At 37.2% G+C, this 16,035-nt stretch overlaps 1 protein-coding gene across 1 annotated transcript in view; it reads right to left on the bottom strand.

Annotated features, from left to right (window-relative positions):
* Smp_146160 (hypothetical protein) overlaps positions 1-13,132 on the bottom strand; it is a gene marked incomplete at both ends in the record, with an annotated part of 45,137 nt that extends 32,005 nt beyond the window's left edge. The window contains 4 exons of the mRNA XM_018788640.1: positions 3,837-4,295; positions 6,927-7,122; positions 8,736-9,509; positions 11,931-13,132. Of these exons, the coding sequence (XP_018654163.1) occupies positions 3,837-4,295; positions 6,927-7,122; positions 8,736-9,509; positions 11,931-13,132 (2,631 nt within the window). The remainder of the gene's footprint in view (positions 1-3,836; positions 4,296-6,926; positions 7,123-8,735; positions 9,510-11,930) is intronic.
* Between the last annotated feature and the right edge of the window lie 2,903 nt (positions 13,133-16,035).

Raw genomic sequence — 16,035 nt, 5'->3', positions numbered from 1 at the left:
AGGACGGAATGCGCGTCCTGGATTCCACTGCTAGCCATTATCCGTCATTGCTTAAAATGTTTGTGAATTAATTATATATCGAGGCAATGCGCACAGTATGCACATATGCCAATAAGTGATTGATCAATTTCAGTCCTGAACATCAATGGGAAGATTCGAGTAAACAATACCAAGTGAATTTAAGGAAATTATGAAATAGAAAAGTCATTTATTACTTTTCAATATAAAAAACAAATAACTAACTATTCAAATTTCCATTATTTTGATCCGCTTCTACAATCGCTATCAAATTTAAATATGCGGGCAATAAAAGAGGACTCGAAGTAAACGAGTTCTCCAAACTTGCTCCTTTGAGTAAACGTTGATTAGCTGAACATCTGTCCCACGAAGGACCCAAAGCAACTGCGACTTCACATAAACTAGGTTTATGCAATGAAAATTGAGGCAAATGATTTTGTAAAGAAGCATTATCCAAAACGAAATCATCCTGAAAATAAATTGGAAGAATGAAGCTTATAAAGGAATAAACAAGACTACTTTTATCACTACGGTAGATGATGCAGTTACTTCAAGTAAATTCATTACATCAACTCAAATTTAACCACTGATTTGTTATCTACTACTATGTTATACCCTGAACTAGGGTCATATGTATGTACATAATTATCTCAACTTCGAAAACGATGAAAAAGATCATTAGGATGCTCTCACATGACCACGCGTACACAGCCACTGCCACAGAAGTCCTACTCACTGACTTCTCGCGGAGAGGGTGTTGTTTACGAAATTTAGAGGACGAAATGCGGATGTCCAGGTTGGTGGATATGGAGGATCCACCTAGAGGAGTTGAAGAACCCTGATTTCAAACCAATGGTACACGTGGGCCCCAGTATCCTGAAAGAACAAATGACGTATAAACCTGTTGTTGGCCACTGGCTACCATGGGACTGCATCTCCTTACGTTGCTCCACTGTCTTGTGGATCAGACCTTTAGGTTGGAGGCTCAGTGTGTGGCCCCCTAAGAAAACCACCTGCTTTGGTTTGGGCACCCGAGCATTATCATAGCCCATACACAAATCAAGTGATTTATGTGGCGCATATCTATTTTGTACATCATTGTACCAGTATTTATGTGTTTAAATAAATAAAAATAAATCAAATTCATCGAAAAACTGGACAACGATATTCACATTCCACTTTCAACAATAATTAAGAAAATCATTAGCATGTTTGCTGAAAGAAAATATTTTATGGGAGAGAATCGCATAACTTATTCTTTCATTCTCAGACAGTAGCGAAAAAATGTATGGTAATGAAATCTTTATTTGGTTATTTCCTTAGATCAGTTGATGATACTGTGAACTGTTAACAAGACCAAGCTTATACTACGGTGATCGAGTCAAGATTTTCCTCTTTTATGACATAGAATAAACACATATGTTATTACGCAACTATACAACATCTAGGAATAAATCTCACTACGGAGCGCACAAACTGTTACCTTGTAACCACCGTTAAGAAACGTACAACTTACGGATCTCGTTAAGTTAGTAAAATTACAAGCTAAGGCGCGTCTTCCCACCAAATTGACCTGCATAAACCTTCTTACTAGCCATCAAGTTACGGGGCGCGAGCATTACATGATGTATTCGAACAACTCTAGCCCTTTTTTCCGCAAAAGAAACCAATCCTTAAAAGTTCGGTTCTTTGCTGATAATCATAATCTTATCTGCATTTTCCGCCCATCTAGTTTGTAATTCAGATGATAAACGCGATACAGTTGTCTTCAAATTAGCTGCAGAGTTTATGTCAGACATATATTCTGTCTATCCCAGTCATATATATATATATATATATATATATATATATTGGGCAGCTTGATCGAAAAGTCAGTCAAGTCGTCAGCTAAACATCCCTTAAGCACGCATTACTGTATCGATCCAACTGTTCTTACGAAGTAAGTCATATTGGAAGATGTTTTACGAATGTTTATATTTTGCTCGAGAGAAACCACCTGTGTGGCTAAGCAAAGGAATAGTTAAAGCTGTTAACAGCTCAATTCTGGCTCACTTAGTAAAGATGGGTTAAACACCCAAAATGGATCAGTCATTGGCATTAATACATCCTGTTAATAGTCATCTGTTTAAATTTGTTAGACTAAGAATCCTTCAAAGGACCAAAGTAATCAGAGATCCAGAGCTTTGTGTTCAAAAGAAATATGTTCAACCACTTTCTTTACCTTAGCCAACTTCTGGTTCAATCAGTCAACAGTGGTCCTGACATGAGGATATAGTTTGACTAATTTAGATGCAGACATGCTTTTTGTACTTTCGTAATTTAAATTTACCTTATTCCCATGTCTTACTACTATTTCGACAATTATAAGCAATTGAGAAACTTTAATTAGCGCCCACTACTATTTATTATTTCTTACCTAATTCACATTATACCATATATATTATGTAATCCTCGATTAAACACTTATCCTCATTTGTAATTACATTATTACTTTTTCCGCTCTATGTTATCCATACTTATTCTGATTATTAGTCTCACTATTTCAATGGACCTATAAACTAACTCAGCTTAACATTGCACATTGATCATTTCAGCGTTGACAATTTTATCTACTTTTGTTCTGATAATTCTTTTTATGATTTCCATTGACTTATAAGTTGATTCATGTAAACACTAAACACTAGTAGTTCTAATATAAACAATTACAACTTTATTCCGCCAAGAATCTTAAATTTCACAAGCTGTAATTTGAAATGATGTATTTTCCATAAACTTGGCCTTTCCTTTTGGAACAGTAATTTGGATTTATAACTGTAGGACCTAATGGGAACTTACCGAAAAGAATATTGTTTGCTCGTGTCTGTTTTTAATCATAATTGCAAATGAGGAAATTTGGTTTACTACGTGATAAACAGAAATTTTCAGGGCGAATACAAACAGATAAATCAACATACCGTTAGAATTCAGGAAAAATTCAAATTTAAAGTGTGAATACTTTATCAATCTAAATATAGTTCATTATTAAATAATGTTTCACAAAACAAAAGAAACGACTAAAATAGGCGAAACTGAAATATTTCGGTTTGTAGTTTTTATGAACGCACAACACACATTATGATGAAAGTCCACACAACTTTTTAGAGGTGACTGTTTGTGTACATAGCTCAAAAGGAAACTTTAATTAGTAATAACTTTTCCTAAGTTACCTGAGTCAACAATCTTTAGAGATGATCCTTAAAATACCGAGGCGGCCAAACCAAAACGTGGCATCAGTGCTTGAAGTAACTAACTTCTAGTCTGAGCCATGTTGGCAGATGCAGATTACTTGGTTGGGGTCTGCGTGACTATCGTAACCAATGGTTGAAGACTAGGTGACATGGCTAAGAATCGGTCACAATGGAGTAGGTGTATACACTCTTTATCTTCAATTAAACCTTGAGATTAAAATTGCTTCATAACTTTCTTCCTTCCTGTACTATATCCTTATATACAGCCTTTCTTTCATATATTAACACCACTAAATTAACTACTTCTATGAATCCGGTGTTCATCTTGTTGTGCTAACGAGATATGGCAACTTGGACCGATGCATATGTGTGCTTGGCACTACGTTGTAGCTGACTGACTGATACTGACAAAAATCAAACAACTCTAAACAACTTATTAGTAATAGTTTGTCACATACGAAAAGAAAAACCTCTTATTGAATGATTTAATCCTATAAATACTTCATATACCCAAATACAACTAGAGCAATTAAGTAAAATTAAACAGAGCTCAAAAATGATTAACTCCAACAGAAAAGTGTGACTACTAACCTGGAAATGGCGCATAATTCGAGCACCCATCCAGATGACAAGCTTTTTGCCTTCTCCGTAGAAGGGAGATTCATTAATAGATCCATGATCTAAAACGGATTGGCTTGTTCTGCTCTTATCACCTAGTTGAGTTAATCGATTAAAACAAAATGCCAGTTCTTCTAACCAAAACACCATTAGTTGACAATATGAACGAACTGAATATTCGACCAATCCTATCAGTCTTAGCAAGAGACGAGAAGGTGTTATAAGGTGAGAGGAATGAGAAGAGCAGTTAGCACCTGTATCTTCCTCACTGTCAACAACTGACAAATGAACATCACATGGGTCATCAGCAAGTTCTGTGCCAGGAACTTTCAAGCTCAATGAACTAGCATTACTGCTTCGACTAGTATTCGTGGTATATGTACTGCTTCGACCGCTATCCAGATGGGCAAGCTGTGAAGCTAACACAGCAGACTATGAAAATAAAGTTCACAAGATGAAAAAAAATTGCTGAAATAGAAACTACACATAAGGAATATAGCTTATGGGTAACAAATCAGATTGAAGAATAAAAATTATGAAATGATAGTAAATGTAAAGTTAGGAGGAAGATGACAAATCAGTGCAACTGAGCCACTGAGACCGATTCTGGGTCGTATCATTTAACTTCTCGAACAATAGATAATGGTTATTTCGTCAGTCGCAACTTGGTCCGCTACACATCTTTGCGTGGCTTATATCACTGAGCAACTCGTTTGACTACATTTACCTCTCTATCGCCTTATTGCAAAGGTGGTTATATAACGTGCTGACAATTAGAAATAAGGATAACACAAAATATATACTAATGTCCACTTACAGTGTCTTTATGGACTAATGAACAATAGCCAATAGGTTTCACGTCTGTTCTCGATCTACTAATCACAACGCCTGAAGGATCCAGTCAGGTGTTTCATATTATTCAGACCCATGAGATTATGTACATAAAATACAAGGCTGCAATGCACCGTAACGAATGGCACAAACGTGAGGAATCGGTTTATGATTCATTAGAAGAGTTGAAGAAGTTTCGATAAACTCGACATAATATAATAATACTCGTTAGCCACATATTTTGTTATTGAAACGCAAATGAACTAACACATCCAACATATCAATCAGCTATCGTGATGATTTACTAACACGACTATTAGTTCCAGAGTTCATATAAGATAGAAAGAGAACAATTACAAAATAGAAAATGAATTCAAAATAGACTTATTTTACTGCGAACTTAAGATGAACTCAGGCGGATTCCTGCTTCTGCAAAAAGGTTATAACGTAAAACGTCAACTGGAAATTGATTACTCCCATTGATTTTAATGTTAAAGAGCTCCTTCAGCAGCCCCCAAATGCCCTGGTACGGCCGAGAGTGGGGAGAGTCCGCTCTCCCTCTCGAAATGCTCTCATATGGCCACGCGTATATAGCCTCTGACAGGGAAGTCCTACTCACTGCCTTCTCGTGGCATTACTGTTGCTTACCAAATTTAGAGAGCAAAAAGCGAATGTCCAGCGCTTTAACCGGGTTGGTGGACACGGAAAGTCCACCTAGGGGAGTTGGAAAACCCTGATTCCAAACCAATGGTGCACATGGGCTCCAGTATCCTGAGGGAACAAATGGCGTATGAATCAATCGTTGGTCACCGGCTACCATGAGACTGCATCGCCTCACAATGCTCCACTGCCTTGTGGATCAGATCTTTAGATCGAAGGCTCCGGGTGTGGCCCCCTAAGAAAACCACCTGCTTTAGTTTGGGCACCTGGGCAGTATCGCAGCCCTCACACAAATCAAATGAGATTTGTGCGACGCATATGTATCTGGTGCTTCCTTGTACCAATATTTATGTGCTTAAATAAATAAATAATCCTTCAGCAACTGCGAAATGTCATATATGGTAATCATGTAGAACATCCAAGATTCACTAAATAACTGTAACGACTGAGAATTCAAGAGAACAAACCCTAGACAAACTAGTTTTATTTCGGGATAAACCCTTCCAGTTAACAAAGATGGGGAATACTTGATTTTAAAGAGAAACTTTACTATCCAGTTAAAAGATGGTGATGTTACAAATTAGTTAGAAAAATATCTCGAAATGTCCTTAAAAAGAATGACAGAAGTAGCATGTCAAAATATTGACCCACTGGAAATAGTAATAGGAGTAAAATAAAAGCGCAGAAACTTGAGAAAGGTAAGTATCAACATCAAACGCAAACTAGTGAAAAACGATCAAGATGTGTACAAATCCTACATTTTACGGAAAACGAAGTTGGAAAAAATTCAATATAAGAAAAATAATTATAATTATAATTTACTATCGTTTACAAGTTTACTGTTTGAATCCCTGCATTTAAGGATACGTAATGAGTTCTCATTTATAGTCATCACACAGCTGTTAAAGTTCGACGAAAATCCGAAAATCGATTAAAACCACTAGTAACACCTCTTTTAATAAAAAAAATAATTTATGTATAGCACCCCGGTCGTACTCAATAAACGGAGTTATGAAAAAACAATAAATACTTCTAAACAAGGAAAAATTCAAACAAAGAGGAAAAGCGAAGGACTATTCTAACCACCCACATACATCAAACCTACAAAATTAGTGATTTCAACGGGAGATTTAGACTTGTTATTCATTAAAAAGATTTCAATCAACATTATTTGGTTACTTGAGTAAATACAAATATAGAATTATCTGTTGATACCACGAAAATGGAATCACGATCCTCACTTAAACTCATTCGCAGTTCGTAATGCTAAAAATCAGGGCTTCTGGCATATTTAAAATACCTTTGAGTAAACAGTTTAGACTGACATAAAATCACAAGAATAGGATTACAAAACAATTAAATCACAACCATATTAGCTTGAGGAAATTAAAATCTGAGAAAAATCCAAAGTGTATTTCTGACTGGTAGTTTTTGTGCTTAACAGTTATGATATCGCGAATTTTCTTTAACAGCATGAAAATGAATCAAGGCTAATGCTAGAAAAATATACTCACCCTGAAAATAAGCAGAAGCGAAATCCAAACAACTGAAATCGTAGGAAAACAAACTTACATCATCTTCATTCAGCGAAAGACAAGTAGCTGGATTGCGTTCTACGTTTTTCAATGAAGAGTCCCTCCTACAGATTAAGTCAATTATCACAACAGCACCGATTATACCCACACATTTCGAAAATAATGATTGACTTGACAGCAGCTTACGAACAAACAGCAATAAACTGTCCTGTTGTTCGTGATGTTCTCTGATTCTTTTGAGAAATAGAAAGAATTTCGAGGTGAACATGTATACATATGAAGACATGAAACTAATTTCGTGCATCTAACAGCTTTTAATTAATGAGTGATCTGACCTTATCCTGTAACTATATCTGGCAATAAACTTGAGTTCAGTAAGGAAAAATTAAGACCAGCCTAATGCCCACGATTTAGAATGTCTACGGAATCAGTGAGTTGAGATGATACTATGCTTAAATGTACGCGTATCTGCCAAAGTAGTTATTAGTAGAACAGAAAGAGTAGACTGACTTGGATTAAATGAACGTGTTTCGAAACGTTCTCGCTCAAGAGAAATAAAGACTTCCATTACTATAATTTCAAGATGTTCCATTGACGTACATCAAATAAGTACTTGGAATGTATCAAACTGATTCATAAACAACTAAGACCTAGTCTTCTTAAATTTCCAGAGGCTGTCAAACGTCTAAATCTGATTTTATTTAAAAGCAAAATGCTGTTACTTTCCCTTTGTCGGAGAGAAATCACATTTTTGTTATTTGGTCACATCAAGTTTCAAGTTTCTTACTCGTTAATGAACTTAGTTCAACTGATTGACCTTAACCCATGATATTATTGTCCCTGGATTTTCTCAGTTACTTTGCGTAAAATCCGAATATCCGCCAAAAGCTTTTGATATTATCCTAATTGGTGTTTCAGAACATTTACTGCACAAGATATATAATTGCAATGTATGGTCAAATCCTTAATATTTCGAGTGTTTGTTAATTTATGGTGATACATGTTTGCGTGAACCTCCAAGATAAGTCGTTTGGACGATATACTCGACTACTTCAACTACTTCTAGTCCTGAAGCAACATTTCGCATTTAAAAGGAGGGAAACGCATCCCAAATATGTTAGTATTGTTGTTCAAGGCGATCAAGACTGCATTTTGTCAGTCTTCACCATCCATGTATTCTAAATCAATAACTGAACTTTTAGCAGATTGATCCTAGAAGAGTTGGTTGGAGGACATCGATGACCAATTTGAATACAAATAGGGGCGGTGGGTGGCCCTGATGAGAGCCACTTGAATTAGACACTTCTGGTGAGTTTTCCATGACCTCTGACTCAGCCAATAATGTATGAGTACAGAGCCTTTACAAGGTTTGTGTACTTAATTGGTACGTCTTTCAATTACAAATATTGCCATAGAACCTCCTGTACAATAGGGTCGAATGATTAAGCTTTCTTAGTAGCTTGCAAATATTATTCGTCCGTAAATCCCATAAAGTCCCAACAGACCATCAATCCAGGTCAAAAATTACCAAAAGCATCCTAACTATTACAATCATATGATTCATTTAGGTTTTTGATTCGCCCACTCGACGGAAGTGAACGTAAAAGGTAGAAGCTGGGTGTATACAGATAAGACAACCTAGTTGGGTTAGATGATAAATAAAAATGTCTACTGTAACTGAGATATTTTAAAATGAATAGAAATAAGAAAATGGCAGGAACAAAAAACCTGAAAAATTTTAGGGGCAATGTAAATGCATCAACTAAAACTTAGTAAGACATACCCGAATGCCGTATACGCGAGTATAAAAAATATATGTTTTATATGTTTTTTCTGGTGCAAATACCCCGAGTGGTGTCCATTAACCACGTTAGAATCTTTCGAATTAGTTTGTTTAGGATCACAACAAGAGCCCGTAAAATCAACTTGATTGCGAAGAGCACGTAAATTTGTTTCGAAAACCCCCAATTCTCTAGCACTTGATTGAGCTAGTCGTATCAATGTCACAAGGGTAGCGTCTATGATACCTTCCAACTTAGAGCGACCGGTACTTTTCACAATTAAGTTGTTGATCCCCATCAACGAATGGTGAACAAGATGACTTACAATTTCCTGTTTTTGTAAATGGTCACTCATGCAGCTAGTGAATGTTTTGATGTATAGAGAGAGGGCAATATACCTGGTTACAAATTTGAAACGACTGGGAACAAGATCATTTGATGTGATAAGCTGATTCAAAATAATTGTAAATGGTGAAAAAAGACGAGTACTTCCAGAAACTAGCAACTCTCCGTAATTTGCTAGAAATGTATCTATATCATTATGGATCCTATCAAGTGAAAACAACCTTCCAGTAATCAAAAGACGACGTACTGAAGAGAGCACTTCACTTTTTAAGCGATTATATTTATAGGAATCAGAAGAACAGAGAGCTTCCATTGAAGCGTCTGAAGCCACATCTAAATTATCTCCACTTTTATGAACAGTCATTGTTGGAGTACTGAGAGCTATACATAATATGATAAAATCTTGAAAAGACTGATTGTGAGGTCTGAAATCATTGGTGGTCTGACAAGTTAAGTCACACGTTTGAGAATCCAAACCAATTACACGTATCCACCTGAAATAAGAAATAAAATAAACCTGACAAAATACGTAACCATCACAGTGATAACAGTGGAATAACACTTAACATGAAAAACATTTAAAGCCACATATCCATTAAAATTTATTAGTAGGTTTGAATTAGTTAACTCAAGTGCTGAAGTTTGTATATAATGGAGTATTAACCTCTGGAAACGAACAATGATCACTGTGCAGAAAGTCAGTCAGTCGGCTGCAAAATAGGGCCAGGCACATATATGCACCGGTCCAAGTTGCCTAACTTCATTAATACAACAAGATGAACACCAAATTGATAGGAGCAGTTACTTCAATGGTAGTAAAAGATTTCATGTAAGGACATGATACAGAGAGAAATAATTAGATCGTAGAAAGGAAGGTATAAAGTAATTTTATTCTCAGAGTTTAAGGGAAGACAAAGGGTGCATACACCTAAGCCATTGTGATCGGTTCCCAGTCATATCACCAGTCTCAACACACTGATAAGCTGTCTTGTGTTTCCTACAGCCGCTGCTTCTTCCATCTCTTTTGCTTTCGTTGCCCACCACTGCTCCCGATCGTTCCGTAGACTTTTGTTTAATCTAAATCTGATTTTTTTCGCTCTTCATCGTGTTCAGAGCCTGATGGGATAAGTTTACGAGAGTCTATCAGTGCAATAGATGTAGCAAAAATCCACTGGTTTTTCGTAACTTCAAATAACTAATAGATGTCGTTGCTGTTTCCACAGCTGTTCCTATATCTTTCCAAGCAATATCCGGGTCAGCCTCGTTTTCGAAGTTGCCTAAGTGTGACTTTGGTTATTCATTGAATGTACCTTTGACCTTCTCGTCGCTGAGTTCAACTCTAATGGGTCTTCTTAATGTGGCTTTTCTGCGTCCAGTAAGATACAGACAAATACGTGCTCGTATTACAGCATGATCAGAGTCTAAACATGAATCCCAGAACAAGCGACAGTCTTCAATCGAGCCTCTCCAACGATGACTGATGGTAATATGGTCTATTTGAGTCCATTGTTGGTTTGGTGCAGAGTTACTATATTAGATAATATCTCTCCTTATGCTTAAAATTAGTGCTTGTTAAGAATAAATGATTGTCTGACCACAGTTGCAACAGACGATCACCATTATCTGTTCTCTGAACCAGAATACAAAACTACCTACCTAAATGTCTTTGTTTGGCTTAAGCTACCTACTTGGGCATTAAAGTCACCTGCTACGAGTACTATGTCTGAATGTTTAGCTTTTTGAAGAAGTTCAGAAAGCTTTCTGAAAAATTCATCTTTTACTTCATCCGGGCTGCAGTCAGTCACAACGTAGAACTTCGTACGTACGTACATCAGTTCAAGTTGCCATACCAAATTAGCACAGAGATGAAGTTATCTATTCAAATCCTATATTGGTAGAAGTAGTAACAGTATAAGCATTATGTGAAAGATTAGGGTTTGAAGATGTTATTGAGGGAGTATAATCCAGTGAAATAAATTTGAAAAGAGAAAATAATAGAAACATGAAGAATTCAGATTAGAATTTGGAAGAACACAAAGAATGGATGCACCTTCGCCATTGCAAATGATTTTGAGCCATGTCATTCAAGGTCTGTAACCATCGGTTGCTATCATCTCGCGAATCTCAACCAGGTAGTCTACACCTACCAACATGGCTCAGTCCAATTGTTAGTGACTTTATGGATTTGTGTCACATTTTGGTCTGGCCGCCCCTAGCTTTCTTCCAATCTACTTCTACACCATGGAACATTGCACGTCTGGGTAGCCGGTGGTTGGGAGGCTGCAGTCAACGAGAGCGTAGGCAGAAATGACGAAAAGGCAACAGCGTGTATCTCTATCTTTTTTGAGTTCTTACTATGCGGTTTAGTTGAACAGCACACAGGCGACTGTCTATTGCAATCCAGTCTAGAAGAGACTGTTGTGCCTTAAAACTTAATGATATACCCACACCTACGTGGCCACGGGAAGTAGCAATGGGGTCTTCAGATACTCGAAGGGTAAATCGTGCCGGTTCTTTGGATTGACAAGGTGGGGTCAAATGAATGACCGTACTTGGATTCTGTATGCGTATTTCGGAGACGCAGCATACACTGATGGCGCGAGATTCTTGAGTCTTAACTACAGAAGCCTATTGTCCTATCTGACAAAATATTCGAACGTTAAAAGCTCAAAAATGTGGTTTATAGCGTGATTTCAGGAAACCAGGAATAACATTTCGTGAACCCAAATCATCAGCACAAATGTATGAGATACCCATAACGCAATTCATATCTAAAATATCCCTAAAACCATAAATAGTGGATTACTATATTCATATCTTTGTGGTCTGTATATGTTATAAATTATTTACCCTACATTTTGTTGTTTAATGTTTAAAAAGTATACACACAAAACTTTACACTATCTAGAACTTACTCAGATACAATATTTTTGTTAAATTGAAATGCAACTCGTAAAAGGTCAACAAGAGTAGAATTTATTACAGCTGCTGAATCAACGAAGTCTGATCTAGCAAACATGAAATAAGTGCGCAAACGCGTTACAAGTTTAGATAATTCAGTTGGTGTCTGTGGAAGAGCTGGTCCACTAATCAAAAGACAACGAGTTATTATACGAAGATACTCAAAATAAAAATCCAGGCCATTACAGCGATCAAGAAGTTGGAAGAAAGCAGAATGTAGTCTATCCGTCAAGTTTCCTTTCACAGAAAAATTCGTTAAACACTCGATGAGGCAAATGACTGCATTACAATCCTTGGGTGAGGTGTGTTGATTTTCAAGAGACACATTATCAAGTAAGTTGATAAGCTGGGAAACAAGCGATGATCTATCTTCATCAGTTAATATACACCCAGACGAACAAGGAGAAGATGCCAGATCAGGAAGAATTCCAAGGATTTTTGCTTGTACTCGTGGTTCCTCAGCAATCTGAAACAGATCAGTAAGACGTGAGGATATATCAGAAAAGGTTTGTTTGGTGCCGAACAATGCATGCAGACCAATGGGTTGTCGAAATTGCTCAAGAAGATGTTCAGAATATGGAGAACGATTTGCAACTAGTTCCAACACGAAGTCCGTCAGGAACGAACACAAACAAGGTGTATACAAAAGTATTTGAAATGCTGTTGCTGGAGAGCCAAACAACATCAAGACGTCATTATCGGAACGTTCGAATTCCGCATTGGGTGTATCCGTAAGTAAAGGACATAGCAAACTGAAGAAGGTAGACAAGTTTCCTGATATATTTTCATCTGAAATTGCTGATAGACTGCGTAATTCACCAGTCAGTTTGTGACACAACTGATGTTTGGACTTTAGAAAAGTTTCCAAATAACGGCATCGTTTTTGAGCGGAATAAGCCATAGCCCAGGGTGAATTAGGATTAGATACATGATTGCTAACGGCTAAGAATGGAATTTTAGTCAAATAAAACTGTCCCGTATTTGGACATCTACTAATCCCAACCTTTTGCAAGATATCTTGTAGTGTTTGTGCTGGGACCACAAAAAAGGGAGTAACCTCCACGCTTGTTGATAGCCAACTACTGCCTTCAGGCTCATAGTCGCTTGAAGAATCTTTATCACAGCACCCCAAAGCGTCGGATATTCGTGATAGCATTCAGTCGGGATACGTGGACTAATTCCGTCAACAAAAACCTAAGAGGTAAAGAAAAAAGGATAGTAGTTTCACCCAGAATCAAAATAGGACACATGAGAACCTAATTACAGTCTATAACATGTAAACTTAAATATCAATTGCACGAACCAGAATCTAGTGAATATCCTAGTCTTACTGTTTAATGACTAAAACTACCTAAACCATACCTAGTCAACTGCCAGTGTCTTCAAGTATGGCTTACATTTCGTGACTTTAAAATCACAGAGGCAGAGTGAGCAACTGTAGTTTGTAACGTTATTAAACAGTTCAGCAATTACCAGACGCTTTTGTCAAATTTTGCACCGAAACCCACATGACACCGACAATACCCAAAGCAAAAATACATTTGAAAGAAATTTACAAAGCCAACTGCTAAATACTAGGAAAATGATGACTTATGATAGGATGATTGCGAAAATACAGAAGATTGTACTAAAACACTTAGACCATACCCATTGAATCCAAAGTCTGAAAATTCTCCACAAACCCGACTGTGTCCTAAAGGCTCTCGTTATATGCTCAAATACAGATCAACGAAAGTGAGTTGCCCTAGGAAGTAAAAGTATCACTCAAACCTCGCCCGTTAACAAGAGAACAAATTTATTTTATAACCCCCTACATTATATATTACCAAGAATGGTAAACCTTGTTCATGTCCTTTCTAGGGGGTGTTCAACGACGTAAGGCCTTTACAGTCTTACCTCCGATGACAGATGAAAACCTATATCTCTGAAAGTTGTCCTAACGTAGGACACCAGGCGGTCCTAAATCAGTATTCTGCATATAAAATAGTAGACTGTATGGTAATGTTATCCTTTCAATCCCTGGAGCTATAAGACAAATCAGTGAGGCCATCGAAATGATCCAGATATAGTATCCGATGGAATTTGTGGTTTTTTAACTGGTTAAGAAACGGGACTACTCCTACCAATGAGCCTTCTCAAGCCAGACGACCGACTACCCTTATTAGTGAAAATACTACGACGGAATGCAATTACTTCTAACCTCCCAATCTCCAAATCTTGGGAGGATTTCGGGTTCTTAGTCACCTAAAAATTCGTGTCTTTTCTAGAAATCTGGGAGGATCTTACCTCATTTCCTCAAAATTTTTCATTGCAATGAAAAATTAGGGAAACTGCATGCGGCTTCCTTAAAACTGATAAAATTATCCTCGGAATCGGGAGACCGTGCGTTTTCCGAACCCAGATGAATCAGTCTATTTAATGCTGTTTCTGCAGAAAATCACATGTGACAAGAACTCTTTGACCTTAAGATAGAAACATACTGACAAGACAGAAGAAACTTATAAGTCATGTATAACCAGTTTGTAAACTGAGGTTTCACTACGATGATAGACAGAAATATGGGGCTGAACTTGAATCTCTCTTAAAGTAATACTGAGAAATTACTAATCGTCCACAAGCAATATCTGGTGAGGAAAGAATCACACAATATAGAAAGATGCATAAGCAAGGAGCTAAGACATTTCGGTAAATAAAATAGTCTCCATCCGAGACTTGTAATGTGCACACTGCCCAAAAGTTGAGGTCAACGAACAAGAAAAACAAACCCAATTAAAAGCCTCCACTCTGAAATGACGAGGGTGGTCTACGGTTGTCTCAGCGAGGGAAGTCTCTCAAATACTCCGACATTTTTGAACCAATCGATTGGTGGAACCTTAGCCAAGTGCTGAGTTAAGGAGTTCCTCTCGTTGATGATTCCATGGAAATCCCTACCGATTTTAAAGTTGTTACTCAACTGATAAGTAATTCGGTCTTGTCTTGTGAACTTTTCAGAAATGTCATCATTATTTGTATCCGAAGACACGAAAAATGAGAACATGTCAGATGTAGATTCATCGTTAAATGATTTGAAAACTATCATCATATTGTAATGACCTAATTTTATGAAGAGCACACGACTAATATAACCGAAACAATCATTATTATAACCAATTATACCAGTGATTGTTTTACTGTACCTGCCTTTACGACTAACCTCTCAAACAACAACGGATACGTCATAGGACTCTATCCCTTTACTACATGCATGCTACGCATATCCTGTTTTCTTTGATTTTCTATCCTGAGCCCACGCCTCCGACCATCGCCGTATTGGTACCGTCGACTTCAGTCAACCTTGGCGAAAGCTGGCCTGATCGCCTCCAGCCTTTCTCAACGCACTCAGTCGATGTTTCTGGCTCCGAATACGTCTGAGATACGTTTGGTCCCAAACCTAGTTATTATGGTCGCTTCTGGTTTCTTGGCTCAATGTTGTTTCTGTCCTACGTCCGCAGCGTTTTCTTGTCTTGATGCCTACGAACGTAATATTCAGATTCTGGATACAAACCACTCTGGTGTGTCATGCTAACTGAAATAACAAATACAGCACGTTTCTCCTGGTACGCGCGCTATTCGAACGGGAAGTTTAGTCCTAACGTGATTTACATTTCTCAAACTTTTGCTGTGTTCTTACGCAACAAAAGTATCATATCCAATCCAAAGAATCTATTCTGAGCTATACGTTCGGTAGATTACTTCTTTTTTGTGTTTCACTCAAATTAATAGTTAACTGTGGTTTTGCCTCAGCTCACTATCGGTTTTTTTTATAGTTTTCACGTAAAGGCTAGCTTTAGCTTATCGTTAACTGTTTTTATACATTTTTGATAGTTTTTGTTTACTGTGTGTTTTTTTTATCGGTCCTAAATTTACTGCTTATATTTTTAAGACAGTCTAAATCACTAGCCATGAAAAATTCATGCAAGAGACCTGGTTGCCGTTTTGCCGTTACATCTGGCATGCAATGTGACAACTGTAAAGGTTGGTTCCATGAAGCATGTACAGATCTAACAGCAGCAGCCTATT

This window comes from Schistosoma mansoni, chromosome W (assembly GCF_000237925.1).
Source record: "Schistosoma mansoni strain Puerto Rico chromosome W, complete genome".
Taxonomy (NCBI): domain Eukaryota; kingdom Metazoa; phylum Platyhelminthes; class Trematoda; order Strigeidida; family Schistosomatidae; genus Schistosoma; species Schistosoma mansoni.
The sequence above is the reverse complement of the archived record's forward strand: the minus strand, read 5'-3'. Positions and strand labels throughout refer to the sequence as shown.